The sequence below is a fragment of the Diceros bicornis genome, chromosome 11, assembly GCF_020826845.1.
Source record: "Diceros bicornis minor isolate mBicDic1 chromosome 11, mDicBic1.mat.cur, whole genome shotgun sequence".
NCBI lineage: Eukaryota > Metazoa > Chordata > Mammalia > Perissodactyla > Rhinocerotidae > Diceros > Diceros bicornis.
Genome location: NC_080750.1, coordinates 12,630,920 through 12,649,325, shown reverse-complemented (window position 1 = coordinate 12,649,325; position 18,406 = coordinate 12,630,920). Strand labels below are relative to the sequence as shown.

The 18,406-nt window shown below is 38.5% G+C and overlaps 1 protein-coding gene across 2 annotated transcripts in view; it reads left to right on the top strand.

Annotated features, from left to right (window-relative positions):
- SEC24D (SEC24 homolog D, COPII coat complex component) overlaps window positions 1–18,406 on the top strand; it is a 100,672-nt gene that overhangs the window by 30,883 nt on the left and 51,383 nt on the right. For both annotated transcript variants that reach the window (XM_058549967.1, XM_058549966.1), the window contains exon 8: window positions 4,305–4,432. In XM_058549967.1, the coding sequence (XP_058405950.1) occupies window positions 4,305–4,432 (128 nt within the window). The remainder of the gene's footprint in view (window positions 1–4,304; window positions 4,433–18,406) is intronic.

Here is an 18,406-nt window from a genome sequence, read left to right as displayed (position 1 = left end):
AAGCATATTCACCTCTATTACCTAATATTTCTTTTTCTTTTATTCCTGCTGCCAAAACTCTTGTTTTGCCCTGTGTTTGTATTCCCCTGGACTCTAACAGCAGTGGCCCAGTCTTCCTGTCTCTAATCTTTTCCTGCTCCCAGAAGCTATGTGTTACATTCTGGGTAGTTTAATTTTCTTCAAGTATTTATTTGATCATCTTGCCCTTGCTAAAAAAAATGTCCCATCGTTGCCCATGGGTAGACAGGATTGGTCTTAACTCCTTATCCAGAATTCACGGCTTTCATGACCTGGACCCAACTTGTCTGGGATACAGTAGAGGATTGTGAGAGGTTCTAGTGCCACTTTTGTCATTTACTAACCCCTTGACCTTTGGCAAGTCACTTAACCTCCAGTGTCTCAGTTTTCTCCTCTGTAAAATGGGGTCCTAAGGATATCAATCTCCTGGGGCGATAGTGAGACTAAAATGAGTTTACTTGTAACGATCTTAGAATGATGCCTGACACATTGGCAATTACTGTTTTGATTAGTATCCTTGTTGTTGGTACCACGTTTCTTCCTTCTCTCAGACCTTCAGCGGCAGAGCCCAAAACTGGATCAGCCTGCAGTCTTTGTTAATTTTTTTTTTTAAGTTTTTTTTTTTTTTTTAGATTTTATTTATTTATTTTTTTCCCCCCAAAGCCCCAGTAGATAGTTGTATGTCATAGCTGCACATCCTTCTAGCTGCTGTATGTGGAACGCGGCCTCAGCATGGCTGGGGAAGCGGTGTGTCGCTGCGCGCCTGGGATCCGAACCCGGGTTGCCAGCAGCGGAGCGCACGCACTTAACCACTAAGCCATGGGGCCGGTCCTGCAGTCTTGTTAATTTCTTGGACACAATGTTTTGTTTCTATTTGAAGTGGTTGCCATGACATAAAAATCAGAATATTTTATGTAAAAATCCAGATTTCTAGCTGGTCCTATAAAAAACATAAAATTTGGCAATAATAGGTTGAAGGTGAGAAGAAGCAGCTCAGCTTGCTTAGGTCCAACCTTCCACTTATTCCGGGCCCGCCTGTGCAGCAGAACCCAGGCAGAGAGAGGCTCACAGCCACACGGCAGCGTCTGTTTAAACCCAGAACCCTGAGCTTCCCAGCACACTGTACTTCCCCAGTCCTCTCACTTTTCCACTCTCCCTAGTCACTATTGCACCCTCTCCTGGAAGCCAGAACATCTTCTCTCCCATCCTTTCTTTCAGCTGCTCTTTTGCACGATCAGAAGAGAGCTTCCAGGGAGTCTCCCCATCACATCAAGCCCCTGCTGTCGTGTGCCCCCGCTTTTACTCATAAGGAGCGACCTGTACTCTGGCCAAAAGCCAGCCTCTCCTGCTGTGCTCCACTCAAGTGTATTGCTGCCATAAGTTTCCCCTCATTCTCATATATCATCAATATTTCTCTGTTTACATGATTTTTCCCCATCTTTTTAAAAAAGCCTTCTCCTCTCTTAAAAAATACAAATGTTCTGGGGGCTGTCTCGAGTGGTGTAGTGGTTAAGTTTGGTGTGCTCCGCTTCGGCGGCCTGGGTTCGGTTCCTGGGTGTGGACTTACACCGCTGGTCAGCGGCCATGCTGTGGTGGCGACCTACATACAAAACAGAGGAGGATTGGCACGGATGTTAGCTCAGGGCAAATCTTCCTCAGCAAACAAAAAAAAAAACAAAAAATAAAACAAAAGAAAACCCCACAAATGTTTTCTTGATCCACTTCCCTTATCAGCTACCCTTCTTTTCTTTAATCCCCTCCACAACAGAACTTGAAAGGATTATTGACAATTCCTCCCCTTCCTTTCTCTCTTAAACTCACTCTCAGCAGGCTGACTCCCACCTGCCCTGCCCATTCCACCAAAATTCTCTCTTCCTCCAGCACATTAGGCACTCCTTGTTTTTATCCCTCTCAGTCCTTTAGCTGGTTTCCCTTTTCCCTCTGACTTTTTTATGTTAGAGGACCCAGGGCGCAGTCCTCGGTCGCCTTCTCTTTTCTGGCCACAATGTTTCCCTTGGTTGTTTTAATCTAGTTTTGTGGCTTCAAATACCATCTATATGCTAAGAACTCCCAAATGTGTATCTCCAACCCAGCTTTGAGCTCAATGCCCAGACTCACATATCAAATTGTCTACTCAGCATTACTGTTTGATTGCATAATACATTTCCCAAATTGCACGTGTCGAAAGTCAGATTCCGGATCTCTGCCCACACACCCATTAAAAAACCCCTTCCTTTCCTGCAGCCTTTCTATTTTCATTTTACGGCAGCGTCATGCTTCTGGTTCCTCAGGACGAAGACTTTGGAGTCGTTCCCTGACCTTTTCTTTCTTTCACACCTCCCATCTCCACACCTCACACATCATGCCCATCAACAAGTAGGTCAAAATATGTCCAGAATCTGGCCACCTGTCAACACCTCTACTGCTATCAGGCTGGTCCCTGCCAGCACCATTTCTCACCTGGTTGCTGCACAGCCTCCACGCTGGCCTCCCTGGTTCTCCTCCTCCCCATTACAGTCCATTCTCAAAACCACAGGCAGTGAACCGAAGTCGGATCATGACACTCTTCTGCTTAAAGCCCAGCAGTGGCTCCCCATTTCACTTGGAATAAAAAGCAAAGGGTTTCAAGCGATTTCAAGCGTCTACCTGATCTGGCCTCTGTTGCTTCTCTGAACCCCTTGCCAACCGCTGGGCCTACATGTGCTCCATTCCAGCCGCACAGACCTTCGGCCCTCCCTCTACCAGGCGAGGCCCACCCTTCTCCAAATACCTGCCTGGGTAAATCCCTTGCCTCCTTGGAGTCATTGCTCAAATGTTACCTTTTAAATAAGGCCTACTCTGTAACTGTTTAAAATTGCAGTCTGTGGGCTGGCCCTGTGGCTTAGCGGTTAAGTGCGCGCTCTGCTACTGGTGGCCCGGGTTCGGATCCTGGGGGGGCACCGACGCACCACTTCTCTGGCCACGCTGAGACCGCGTCCCACATACAGCAACTAGAAGGATGTGCAACTATGACATACAACTATCTACTGGGGCTTTGGGGGTTAAAAAAAAAAAAAGGAGGAGGATTGGCAATAGATGTTAGCTCAGAGCCGGTCTTCCTCAGCAAAAGAAAGGAGGATTAGCACAGATGTTAGCTCAGGGCTGATCTTCTTCACACACACACAAAAAAATCGCAGTCTGCCTCCCACTAGCATACCCCTTAACCAGATGTGCTTTTTTCCATAGCATTTATCATCTTCTAATGTCCAATATGAATTACTCATTTATTAGGTTTACTATTTATTGTCTCTGTAAGAACATATGCTCTACAAGGAAGCACCTAGGACAGTGTCTACAACTTAGTAGACACTCAGTACATATTTGTTTGATGATTACGTTCTTTTGATCATGATATATTATGCCAGACTGCCACAGAGGAGATTTCTATTCCAGAACGAAGATCGGGAGAGAGTTGCTTCTCACAGGCAATTTTAATTCCTTTGTGGAAGCACACACAATATGTGGAAAATTCATCTACGTGTAAAATTCAATATGTGTAAAATTTAATTTCAAAGTTTATTTCAGATAAGTTATTCTAGTGATTCAGAAATATTCTTCATGCCATGGATATTGTTTTAATACTTGTGTATGCCATGAAATATAGATATTTGGTTGGAAAACCTAATGTGTGTTAAAAATAGATTAGTGTATTTTTAAAAAGTAATATTTCTATTACAAGTAGAATTTTCATTTCTAAGTTCAGTTCCTAAGTTTAGGAACAAAACAGTCCAATAGAATCATATTTGACAAAATATCACTTGCTGATATGAAATGGTGTTCGAATCCTTACCTTTCCTATAGCAGATGTAGTCATAGGAGAGGATGAAGAAGAAATTTTATTCTTTCATGTTTTCGGGCCTTTGCTTTATTTCTTCCATTGAATCTAAACACCTCTCAAGTCTGTGAGTTGACTATATTAAGACCCTGCTTATAATTATAATAATTATAGTAAAATATATAATATACTATATAATAAAGTATATTAAATATAATAATATTGATTAAAGCACCTCTCTTATTTTGCACTAGAATTCAAAGTGTTTTGTTTCACAAAAAAATTATAGTGTGTCTAGATTATAGATTGTAGAATTGCACAGTACTGCCCTTTTTTTAAATTTTGAAAATCATGAAGAAAGTTTTAGAAATAAAGCAATGCATTATCTAGAAGTACCTTTATAAATATTTAAATATTATGGGGCAGGTTTTCTTCTAAGCACGTTTTAAGTGTGTCCCTCTGAATGTTTCAGGCAATGCTAGTCCTCGATACATCCGTTGCACAACGTACTGTTTCCCGTGCACATCAGATATGGCCAAGCAAGCTCAGATTCCATTAGCTGCTGTCATCAAACCCTTTGCCACGATTCCTTCAAATGAGGTAAGAATGATAAAAAATAGCAGTTCAATAATTTTCCAATTCCAAAATTCTTTTTTTCATCTTTTTTAATACATTTCTATATTATAAATAGAAAACTGAAGTATATTTATATGATGCAAAAACCTATAATCATTCAATTCATTAGCAAATCAAAAATCTGCCAAGCTTTGTTTTTTGGCAACCTGTATACCAGACACTGATGGACTGGGTCACTTTTTGGCCTGTTGTAGCAATGCATGTATACAGAAAATACAGAATGTCACAGAGTGACAAATACAAAGACCTCTCAGGAGGCCCTTATGCCCTAGTTCAGGACCCTGCCATTGTTCTGGAGAAGGAAGATAATAGAGCCTGAGGGCCTTGGTCTTACTACATCTGCTTTAATAATCAGTGGGCCAAGATGCTCAGCAACTCCTACTTAATGTCAGTATGATTAGAAAGCATGAGGTAAAGAAATCCTGTATGTTTAGACTTGGAAAGATGTACCCAACATATAGTTGAGGGGGAGAAAAGATAAGAAGTGGTGTATATTTAAAATTTCTGATATTAGGATGCTGTTAGTGGATCTTGTGATCAAGGCATCCACTCTACCCTGCTGCCATTCCTCCTTCTGATGCCCCTGAGTGATGGATACCCACATGCACATAGGTACACAAGGCACCCTAGTGGAGCTAGTCAAAGAGGAGGTGAGGGAGAGCTTTACGTCTGGCTGGAGTTTGGACCGTAACCCCATTGCAGTAGTCCAGTTAGCTGGGCTGAACCCTGGATTCCTTTTACTACACTCAAGGCCCAACCCTCAGATTCTCTTTCCAACTTAAACCTCAGTTTGGGTCTAATGATCCTGTGAGGTCGGCTGATCTAATGCACACCTAGCAGCACCTGAGCAAGAGGCAGAGCCTCTACAAGAGAGAGCAGATTGTCCCTTTTCTTGGGCTGGCCATGCCAGCTGGTGTGGAGGGTAAAGTGGTGTGGAGAAGTGGGGGAGGGGCCAGCTCTTTGTCACCTGAGAGAAGGAAGAAAGAAGAGAGATGGTGTCGGTGTGGACAGTGGCTTTCAACCCCTTTGTCATGACCACTCGCTTTTCTGATGGGTGTAGTAGAATGCCACCTTCCCTTCTTTTTGGGAGTAGAGTGAACTGGGTTAGAGTTGGGCAAGGAAGAGGCGTTGGGTTCTTCCTAGAAGCCAGCCTTACATGCAGTATGGTCTCATGTTTGTAAATCAAGAAGTACATTCAGTGTTTACTTATTTTAAGTATAGTTTCTTATGTGATGGTCCCAGAAACTTAATATAATGCCCATAAAGTCTTCTTTAAAATCACTATGCTTGATTAGGATAAGGTAGACCAATATGTAATGACAAAGAGATCCATGCTGTATATGATACGTGTGGGTTTTAAATAATAACTAGAAGTAATTTTTAGCTATTTTCAGCATTTTATTATGGAAATTTTTAAACATACAGAAAATGTGAAAGAATTTTACAGTGAACATGTATATACCTGCCACCTAGATTCTACCATTAATATTTAACCATACTTGTTTTATCACATATTGATCCATCTGTCCATCAATCCATCTTTTTTATGTATTTCAAAGGAAATTACAGACATTAATACACTTCCCCCTAAATACTCCAACATGCATATCATTAACCAGAGTTTAGTATTTGCTTACAGAGTATTTTTCCTTTTGAGGCAAAATTTATTTACAGTAAAATGCACATATCTTAAGTAAACATTTACTGAATTTTGACAAATAATACACCTGTGTAACCCAAACCCCTATCAAGATTTGGAACATTACTGTCACCCTAGAAAGTTATCTCATGCCCCTTTCCAGTCAATCTCCCCCCTGCTCACAACCCCCCTCCCCTGGCAACCACTGTCTGATTTTTTCCACTGTAGATTTGTTTTGCCTATTCTAGGTCCTCATATCAATAGACTTCTAGAGTGTGCACTCTTTGTGCAAGGTTTCTCTCACTCAGCATAACGTTTTAGAGAGCCATAAACATGTTATTGCGTGTCTCAGTAGTTTGTTCCTTTTTTATTGCTGAATAGCATTTCATTGCATGGATGTACCAGTTTGTTTCTTTGGTCTTTTATTGATGGACATCTGGGCTGTTTCCAGTTTTTGGCTATTGTGAATAAAGCCTCTATAAATATTCTCGTACAGGTCTTTCTGTGGACATATATTCATTTGTCTTGGGTTAATACCTGTGAGTAGATGCTGGCTCATGGGGTATGTGTTCATTTAGTTTTATAAGAAACTGCTAGACTATTTTCCAAAGTGGTTGTACCATTTTACAGTCCTTCCAGCATTGTATCAGAGTTCTAGTTGCTCTATATCCTCTCCAATGTTTGGTGTTGTCATCTTTTTAATTTTAGCAGTTCTGATGGCTGCATAGTGGTATACATGAGATATATTTTTATTTCAATTTTTATGCTTCGAACAAAATTTAAATTCAAAAAAGTACTAGTGAATAATATCACACTCGTATACATACCACCCATCATTAACAAAGTTAATATTTTGCCTTATTTGCTTAAGATAATTTTATGAGAATTAAAATTTCACAGCTACATATGATGTCTCCTTTAATCAGGCCATTCCTCCCCTCCCCCCTTCAGGGGCAAACACTGTAATGAATTTGGTATGTGTCCTCCCTATATGTGATTTTATATATTGACTTCATGCTCATGTATCCATAGTAATATGTAGTATTATTTTTCCTTTTAATGAATCAATTACTTTTAAATAAATAAAACATAAACATTCAAACCCTTGACACATCTTGCCCCAGGGGGAGGTGTGCACTCTCTGCCTCATTCCTTCCGATGCTGTCTGGATCTTTTTACAGTGATCTTCTATTATCTTCATAATCAGGAGAAGGTGATGTTTGTATCTTGAAAGAAACCTCAGCAGCAGCTTTTCTGAGTATGAGTATGGAATATGTGGGATTTATGCCCCTGGGCAGTGTTAGCCTGAGTGCACCTTGTGCATGGCCATGAATTTGCAGTTGTCAGCTACACGCTAGCAAAAATTTCTCCTCCCTGCCCCCTCCCATGAGACAGCTGATGTCAAGTACACATGGCACAGAGCACAACTTAACAGTTATTCATACCCAAAACCAGAATCTGTGAGCACCTTGTCATCACCATTTAGTATTAACAGTGAGATTATTCAGTAACGCAATCCTGAAAGTAGAACCTGGTATTCAGTTTTTTGGTTGAAAAAAGCTTTCAAACGTTAGTTCAAGCCTCCTAAAAAATGCATATACACGTTTCATATACAGACCGAATGTGTGCATGTTTTCTGTTTTCCAAACTTGTTTGATCTAGTCAAGTCAAACAACTACCTCCCCACCAGCTCACCAGCGTGAGGTGTTCCTTTAGTGAAAACTTATGCTGCATTTTAATCTCTCTGCTTTCCAAAGTCATAAACGGATGAGATTAGAGAGGTGGCTTATTTTTGGAATCTGACTTACGGAGAAGCTCTACTTGAGAAAATAACATGCTCTGTTTTTTTGTGTGTGTGTGTGTGTGTGTGAGGAAGATCAGCCCTGAGCTAACATCCGTGCTAATCCTCCTCTTTTTGCTGAGGAAGACCGGCTCTGAGCTAACATCTATTGCCAATCTTCCTCTGTTTTCTCCCCAAAGCCCCAGTAGATAGTTGTATGTCATAGTTGCACATCCTTCTAGTTGCTGTATGTGGGATGTGGCCTCAGCATGGCCAGAGAAGCGGTGCATCGGTCCGCGCCCGGAATCCGAACCCGGGCTGCCAGTAGCAGAGCGCGTGCACTTAACCACTAAGCCACGGGGCCGGCCCAACACACTCTGTTCTTTTAATGTTGCTAGAGACTCTGCATAATGACCAAGTAAATGTATTTTGATAGTACTGTTTTCTCTATTGAAGCTCTCCCTACAGAAGCCCTTCCTTTTTCCTTAGACCTTCAAGAACAAGACTACTCTGAATATACCATATATATTACCATATATATGTATATATTTTTAAATTTAGGTATAATTGACAAATAAAATTGTATGATATTTAATGAATGTACTATACTTAGGAAGGAGTACTATCTCTTATATAGCAGTGTCTCCTGGGTTGAATGAAGACATTCTCCATTTAAAGAAATATTTTTATTTGTTGAAATAGACTTAGAGGTAAAAAATAAGAAATGTGAAAGGGATGCTAAAACACCAGAAAGAAGTTCCTAAAGGTTGTGCTCTCAAAAAAATTGTCTTCCTCTCTCAACATTAACTGGACCTAACCTAGGAGAGCCACTAGCCTTAGGGCTCTATCATTGCTACACTACCCCTACCAGCTGGAGGGAAGTCTGTGTCACTAAGGATTGGGGCCTTCCTGACAGACTCTCCTCCCTTGGCTTCCATGACACCTTCCTGGTATATTTTTTCCTACTTCCCAGTCAGGGAACACTTTAGTTCCCTTTGTTGGTTTCCTGACTTCTATAGTTGGGGTTCGTCAAGGCTTGGACTTGGGATCTCCTCTCCCCTCTCTTCTCTCTTTAGACTCCCTATCCCCCCGAAGACTGAATATCATCTGTAACAGCTACAGCTCTTGCTGATGAGAATAATAATAGTCAGAACTTTTACAGTACTTAATGAGCACAATTATAAGTTGTTTTTTACGTATGTTCATTTATTTAATCCTCACATCAACCTATTTGTTATCCCATTTTAGATATAAGGAAATGAGGCACAGAGTTAGATAACTCATTAAAGTTAACAGCTTCTAAGTAGCAGAGCCAGGATTCCAACCCAGGCAGTCTGAGACCCAGGTCCTTAACTCTATATCACTGTGTTGTTACCCTCTCATTCATTCACTCCTACGTCTCATTCATCCCCATCTTCACATATCCAAATGCCTTTCTGAAATCTCTCCTTGGGCACCTCATAGAAACCTCCAACTTAACATATTCAACAGTGAATTTCTGATCTCTTGCACTCCAACCCTGTTCATTCTTCCACATATCCATAAATGGCACTATCATTTAGTTACCTAAATCAGAAACCAAAAACTAAACAATTATAGTTAATAATGGAAAATGAGGAACATGCTGAGTTTTGATATTTATCACCTGTAAGCAAGGAAATAAGTTTTAAAGTATCTTTCTTAAAGGTAAATGGATTACATGAATACAGTTATTCTCCATATGAATAGCATTTTAATTTATTTTCCTCTACAGTAAATGACTTATTTTTAAGTATAGTAAAATTTTAGAATTTTATTCCTTATCTGACTGATCTTGCCATCATTACTGCAATTTAAAAAAAGATATCCTTAAAGATATCCTAATTTGGCATCTATCAAAAGGATGTATTTAGTACAGTTTTCTTCTTAAGTAGGTTCTGTTGTTTGACAGAACCTTGTAAAGCATGCCATTGTGTTAGCAACGGCCTGCAAAAATAAACCTAACCCGAGCAGCGATGATCAGAGAATGTTCCCTGTGAGCATTTGCTTTGGAGATGTCTGCTATTTCCAAGGGCATATGGATGTCATCATTGTTTAATATTTCATAGTCCTTACCATAAATTTTAATTTTTTGTATACGTTTCAAGTGAAACCCATTGCCGCATACAATATAGTTAATTATGTGGTATTTATTCAGCACAAGTAATTGGTTATGTTGTAAACTCTTTGGTTTAGTAATCTGTGATTTTATTTTTGGTGCTCTATTTTAAGAACTGAGGTAGAAACGGTATAGATTTGCAAAAGGATTGAAGATTATGCTTAATTTAATTTTGAATTTTCATTAAAAGAGGAAATCTTTAAATTTTGGACAAGTACGTACATCTAATTATACAGGAAATTAAGGAATTTCACTTATAAACCAGATGGCGGAAGCTTTTACTCCATCTGTGACTAGATTCAGAATATCTATGTATATTTTTTTTAGATTATAAATGGATATATTAGTTAAAGTAATTTCCTTTCTTAATTTCCTTTCTATTGAATTAGTTTAGTGCAGATACACTTTTAACTGAGACTTTAAATTTCACTTGATTTATAATCCCTTACTTATTCTCTGCTAGGAACTGAGGTGGACTTTAGGGGAAAAACAAGACTGATTACTTGTGTCTAGGACATATAGAAAATCTGCAAGCACACAGCTGTTTGAGCAATATGAAGAAGGCTCTGAGGGGGATAACTTCGTTCTATGGAGTTGAGGTTCAGGGAAGTTTTACCTTAGTTATGATTTAAGGAATAAAGAAGTCTGTTCTGTTATTAAATACTGTTTGCATTCTTTTTTCTTAATGATTGTTCATATTCTGAGAGATTCAGTAGATATGAAGAAGATGCCATTGGAAAGACAAAGGATTGGATGTCAAAGAGCTGACAAATGGGGTTAACAAGAAAGGAGAAGACTGTCAGAGAATAAACCCAACACGAGTCCCTGACGTCAGGGGTGGACTTCCTATCCATCACCTGCCGGAGGAATTGTTGGTCATGCGTTTGACTTTTCAGTCAATCTTGCTGGCATGAATGGACAGTTTTAGCAGAGTTTACACTGCTGTTTAATGCATCAAAGGAACAAAACTCTGCCTCACTGTAGTATTTTGTCTGTGTGTCATCCTTCTTTTAGGAACATAGCAGCTTGTGAAGTAGGTGTTATTTGAGCTTTATAGATGTAGAAACTCTACAGGTTCTGGGGCTATTCAAGTCATACTGCTAATAAGTAATGCTGTTGGAACTCGAGATTCCAAATTCCAAGTTTTTTGGATTACATCTGGCTGTAAATGAGCTTGTTGAGGTTTTATTTGGTTAAACATATAAAATAACATTTCTTTTTCTTGTTGGCAGTACTTTTAGCAGTGGGCCTCTTGTTCCTGCAAGCTCATGAGGTATCTTGAAATGTCCATCTTAGACCTCTTTTCTTGAAGTCTTTTGACTTCAGGCTACTGCTTAGTACTCCTTGAAGGCAGAGACCATCCAGAATCCAGCAGTGGGCTGGGTGTACAGTAAAGATCTAGTTGAACAAGTGCTCTCTCCTTAGGGTTGGATAGATGTTTAAAGGACAAAGTTAAACCCAACTACAGAATGGTGGTTGATTTCTAGTTATTTTAGTCCTGTACACTAATATTTTTCACACAGAAAGTCTTAATCATTAAATTCCTTGTCAGCAGTTTGAGTCTATTGATAAACACGTTGCCAATGAAGTAAAAGTTTTTATCCTACTTTGGCTATTTTGTTTTATACTTTTAAATGTTTCGCTTAGAGCCTCCTTCACCTCTCTAACAAACCCTGTGGGTAACGAAAAATCATTTGAGTGATCATAGATGTATTCCATCACATATTTATGAATATACGTATCAGTGTATTCTATCACATATTGATGAGAGACGTTATATTTCATTATAAAGAGCAGAATAGCAAAACAAGTAGGAAGAATTTTTGGTCATGTAAAGATATTTCAGGAACCAATAAAAATTGACTACTTTCTCCAAAGCACAGTGGATAGTAATCAAATGGTGGGACACTGGGTTAGGAGGCAGGAAATGACTCTAGGTGTCTGCTGTGCCTGATATTGTGATCTTGGCCTCCATTCTCAAGAGGGAGAAGTCTGGCTCTGATGTACTATAAATCTAGAAGACTGCTAGTGTCTACCTTACTTTTCCACTCTTTATTAGGCATTCAGCATGGATTACCATGAATTTATCACACATCTTACATGTTATTAGAAATTCACATGGACAAATTGCACAACCCAACTCAAAGTGGTTTCATTTATGTTTTACTTTTAGTATAAGAAATCTAGAGTGTATTATTCACTTCAAAAGCACATGAAGATGATGAGACCATGGAATTTTTTACATACAGCCCAAATTTAGCTAGCTTTAGTGATAAATATGCTCTGAAATGAAGCTGATTACTGCGTAATTTTGTGTACTATAAGGAACTTAAATAAGACTTATCACTTAAATTATTTTTAAATGAAAGCTTCAAAAGCCTGAATCTATTTTTTAATATGTGCATTTTAACCTTAAGTTGTCTGCCTTAATGCAATATTTTTAAAAGTATTAACATAAAAACTTGGAAAAATATAATGCATGTACTCAAATAGAAATTGAATTATGAATATAACATTTAAAATACTTTAATGTATAAAGTTACTTTAGAAACTGAGTCTTATCCCTTAAGGATTTTGGTCACTGTTTATACAGTGCTATGAAAAAGTACTGTGGAAAAGCTTGGCAGCTGAAGAACAGAATGTTATCCCTTTTTAGAACGGTGTTACCGCAGACATACAGCGAGAGTCCCATTTGTCAGGGCAAAGGTTTTTAGAATTCTATTTTAAGTTACAGTTTAGAAACTAAATGCACCAAGCTTATTTTCTCAATCACAAAATTACTCACGTAGATCTCTGTATTTTATTAAATGGAGAATAGCTTCAGGAGAAACAAGAATAAAAAAGAAAACATTCTGCCTTGATTTAATTTTCAGTGAGTGTTAAGTGTGGGTTTTATGACCTTCATTGCCTGGCAATTGAGGGCATGACATCCGTAACATAGGAGCCAGGGAGACCAGCCCCCCTGGGCATAGAACTCTGGGCATCCGTGAGGGACCACCACAGGAGAGGAAATATTTTAGAGCCTCTTGCTGTCATTTTCATCAATTCTAAGGCCCATATTTTCTCACATTTTAACATTTCTGAAACAGGGATTTGTCTTATTAACAATGACTTCTTAGCATTGTATCATGATCAGTTGGAAGCTTTGATGTCTCTTAAAACTGATAGGATTTTGGAATCAGTGACATGCACTGTCTATACCCTGCTTCATGATTCTAACTTCAGTCAAATTTTGTGGCTATTTAGATAATACACAGGCTTAAAGTGTATGCAGTTGATGCATCCCCTTCATGATCAAGTATGAGAAAGTCAAATATTTTAAAGTTTTATATTTGAAAGTTTCCTAGGCATCAAGTTCTCACGGACTAAAAAGATTAATAAACAAAATCTTAGGGGAAGGAAGGAAGAAAGGAAGGAGGGAGGGAGAGAGGAAGGAAAGAAGAAAGAAAGGGAGGGAGGGAAAACCCTTTAATTCATCTGAACATGACACCCGAGGTGGTCTGAAGCACAAGTGATTTTTAATTGATTCTTTGTCAGGACTTTAGCATCGTTCAGGGAGGTGGTCAGGGCAGGAATTGGGGAGCCACGTGAGGTTGGGGGCACAAATTGACTCTACTGCTTTTACCAGTGTGACCTTGAAAAGCTGACTTAACTTTTGGGGCCTCATTTCTCTCATAGATAAAATTATGATAACACCACTTAAGTGATAGTTGTTTAAAAAGACAATAAGCTGGTATAAGAAAGATAGTTACTCTTATTATCATCTTTATCATTGTTGTTGTCATTATTTGCTATATGATACTAAATTCCTCCTTGGAAAATTTTATTTAACCCAGCCATCATTGATTTTGGGAGTCTACTATATTCCAGGAAAAGAAGTATGAAAACTACAATAATTTAAGTTTACCTAGAGTAAACTTTTATAAGTTTATAAGGGATATTTATAAGGGATATTTATAAGGGATATTTATAAGGGATATTATAAGGGATATTACTGTACCCCTTCAGTGCTTCTAGCTACATATCTTATATTAGAAGAAGGAGGAAACTGATATGGGCCTCACGTTTATATTCACATATGAGGGAAAGAGTTAGCCGCTCACTTACATTTTAAAAAAGAAATGTTGCCTGGTATCTGTCATTTGATATTATGTCACTATTTTCTGTTTTTATTTTTCAAATGATAAGCACCCACCATTACATAAACAGTTATATAGCTTTTTTTTTGTTTCATAAGGTGCTTCATGGGCATTTGCTGGAGTAATTTTCCCTCAATCTCCCACACACTATCCTGTCCTTTTAGCCTAGCTCATTCCTAATCAACTTTTAGATTTCAGTTCAAAGTCACCTCCTCAGGAGAGCTTTCCAGGGTTTCCCACAGTATATTCCTTGTAGCTCCCCACATACCATGTATCACAGTTTGCAATTTTGTATTTGGGTATTTGATTAATGTCTTTCTCCCACTAGGTTCCGTGAGGGTAGCAACCACATCTGATTTTTCCCTACTATTGCATTCCCAAGACCTAAAACATTTCCGGGAACATTTTTGTGCTAAATAAACATTTAATATGATATTTTCATTACACAGTGTCATTTATATATGGAAGTAAGCTAGAATTTTGAGGCCAAGTAATTTGATGAGATTGTTACCTTAGAGATCTGTGCTCAAATATTTATTGTTTTTGATACTGAATTGTATTTTGATGCATTTGTTGTATTTGATACTGAATGAATTACAAAGCAAATAAAAAAGAAACTGACAATTGAGGAGCAGAGCTAAGGCTGGGACCTGCAATTCAGAGTCATCTCTATCCAGGCATCTGATATTTACTTGAATTTCCATGTTCTCTATCAAAGAAAATATTTTATTTCCTATGTGTATGTTCTTATGAAAAATAGTCATTTGGGGACTCACTGCAAATTATCCTTGCTTTTAGTATTGCTGGCAGACAAAAACAGCTGTGCCAACTAGGATAACTGTTGCTTAAAGAATTTCCTGGACAGTAAAATTCTCTATAAGTTTACCTTCAGTTTCACTTTTATTCTTTCCTCCAACATTTGTTTCTTGTGCTATCATCTCACTATAAATGTGAAGATATATAGTGTGTGTGTGTGTTTATGAGAGAGAATGGAGGAGGATATATGAGACATACATGTAAAAAAAAGGAGGATTAAAATCTTTAAAAAGTTATTCATCATTTGGGAAAATAAGAGCATCATTGACTTTCTTGAACAACATTTCTGTGAAATACAGGTAAAATAGAAGAGCCGCAATTATAGAGTCTAGTGTACGCAGATATCATGAAACTCATCCACCACAAAGATCACTTTTCTTAATCCTAAACTGAACTACTGAGGCAAATGGAAGTATCTCATAGTCTTTACTATGGGAATGAGAGTTAAATTTCTTTTGGTTTACTTCATTCCATACTCTCTTGTCCTTTACAGTTTAAAAGTTTTGAAAAACTCTCTTATCTAAATACTTAAACTTATAGTTTTGTCTACATTTCTCCTTTCTTAAAGGAAACGTTTAGAAGATGTGTATTACCTCATATTTATCAATTTTTATTATTTATTTGATAAATTAAGAAGTCATCTTCCTTCTTCCGGCTCATTTATATAATAAATATATAAATGTATTTATTTCTCCAGATGCTTTCAAATCGGTCACATACTTTTTTTTTTCACTTTTATTTTTGTGAGGAAGATCAGCCCTGAGCTAATATCCGATGCCAATCCTCCCCTTTTTGTTGAGGAAGACTGGCCCTGGGCTAACATCTGTGCCCATCTTCCTCTACTTTATATGGGATGCTGCCACAGCATGGCTTGACGAGCGGTGCATCGGTGTGCGCCTGGGATCCGAATCTGTGAACCCTGGGCCGCCGCAGCAGAGCTCGCACACTTAACTGCTGCGCCACCAGGCCAGCATCCACACGTTTTTTAAAAGAATGTGTTTTCTCAACTTATTTTAACCCTATTTTCAGATCTTTCTTCCAAATAGCTTTTGATTATTTGCCCTAATCAAATTAATTCACAAAAGATGATTCACGGCATCACTTGGAAGTGGGCCAGCCAGTGCCTGGGGCTGCCCACCAGGGATGGTGACTCTGCAGTATTTACACTGACCCCGGACTGGACTGGGTGACTCTGAGACCTGTATTTTTTCCCACTCTGAAAACAATTCATATAAAAAGCTTCAGGTATGTTTGGATAAATGCATAGCTTCCATAGGTGTCTACTCTGAAAAGGGAGATGGTAATTTGATCTTTCTGTTATACTTGCTTAGAAAATCAGTTTTATAATTGTATAATCACACCTGGATTTTAGGAATTTTTCAGTTGTCTTGTACACCATAATCTGTTCAATAATGCGTAGTTATTTGATGTGATAGTTTGTAAGCAGCGTCATTTTCATGAAGGACTATTAATTTATGTATTCTACCTTATTCCAACAGGGATTTAATTCAACAAATATTTATTATTCACCCAACATGTGCCAGATACTGTTCTTGGTACTGAGTTATGTCAGTGAACAAAACAGATAAAGATCTCTGCCCTCATGGAGGTCACATTTTAACAGAAAGAGGCAAGACAATGAACCTGAAAGTAAGAAAAGTACCGCATAGAGGAAGGAAAAAGTGGAGCAGGGTAGGGGGTGAGGACTGTCAGGGGGGTGACCTGCAGGGCTCTGATTAAATAGGATGGTCAGGTAGGCCCGCTGAGAAGGTGTTGCTGAAATCAAGGCTTGACCCGTGCGCAGAGCAAAATATTTTGAAGGTGTTTTTCTGGCCATATAAAGAAGTGAGATCGATGGAGGGAAGCCTTTTCGAACTTCTAATTCTGCCAGACGGACAAAAGGAGTTGCTTCTAGACTTATTATGTTTAACCTTTCATCTGGAAAGTAGAGTACTTTACAACTTTCCTTTGCAGAACAGAAAACTGCCAATTATTTTGTTATGGAAGGGACAAACTTGATTCCTATGGTTTTTAAGCCTAAAATATATTTTCATCATCTGTGGAACATTGTGCATGCTTATAGCAATTAAATATGTTGTCTGCAAGTGGCCTATAATTAGACAACAAAATAGAATTCTCCTTTAGGGGTTCAAGATAAACTATAATAGGTCAAGGTTTAAAAGAAATGTGTGAAACTCTCTCGCAGCCGTAGATTTCCTGAATATCGTGGCTCTTTGAGCGGGAATGTCTTACTCAACTTTCCAACATCTGTTCCAGCAAAACAATGATGCTGGTCTTTGCAAATATACCTATAACTTGGAAGACTGCATCGGTATAACCTGATCTAAACAGACCATTTTTTGCTTAAGAAGCATTACCTACCGTTATAATTTAGTCAAGAACTACTACTATCAGTCGAGAAAGCTGATATGATAGTGCTCTCTTAACTGCACTGATATTTATTTTCCCTTTTGCAACTATGGATGCCCCGTCACGGGGAGCAGCCCTTTCATAGACTTCAGCATAGAGTCCGATTTGACCTTCCCACTAGAAAGCCCTCCTGGCATTACATGACCCGGGTAGAAAGGTCACAGCCGTGTTTACGCTTTTGCCCATTCCAAGAGAAGAGTGTCCTAGAGTGGTTATTTGTACGTATTTTGGGATGAACTTAGGATATTAGAGTTTATCACACTTAGACCTAATCCTCTATGATAAAGGCCTGGCAGATATCCTCTAGTCCAAGCGTGACTTCCATATTCTGCTTCTTCCTTCATTGTTTTCATTTAGTCTTCAGTTTTTCCTTTCTTCCCTCCCTCCCTCCTTCCTTTTCTTGTCATCCATTCAGCAAATATTATTGAGAATTTACCCTATTACTTTGGCCTGGGGATCAGTGGTAAACCTGAAGCTTACCTATGCTGTCAAGGAGTGAATTCTTTTAGTTATAAATTTAATTTAAAAATTAGAACTAATATTCAAACATCTTTTGAGTTTATTTTTTAAAGAGTGTTAAGAATTGAATAAAATATAGGAGATAATGAAACAAACAGAAATTCTAAAAATCCCTCTTGGTAATTGTAAAACATATGATAGAATTGACTGATTTATAAGCAGGTTTCAAAACCTGTACCAATTGTACCATTCTTCCAAAGATATCATTTTAGTTTAGATGATAGAATGGTACAATTTTAGTTAGAATGGTGAAATCTCTTAACTATCTTCTGTCAGAATTATTTCCACGCAGTAACAACTGATTTAAGGAGAGAAAGAGAGAGAAACGGTGTGTGTGTGCGCGCGCGCGTGCCTGCGTGCGTGCGTGTGTGTGTGAAACCTGGCCAGTCAGGGCATACTACCCTACCTGGCTTTGAAGGCTTCCACAGAATCACTCCAGCCTTCCTCTCTATCCCCCTTCATCTCAGCTGCACTTGGC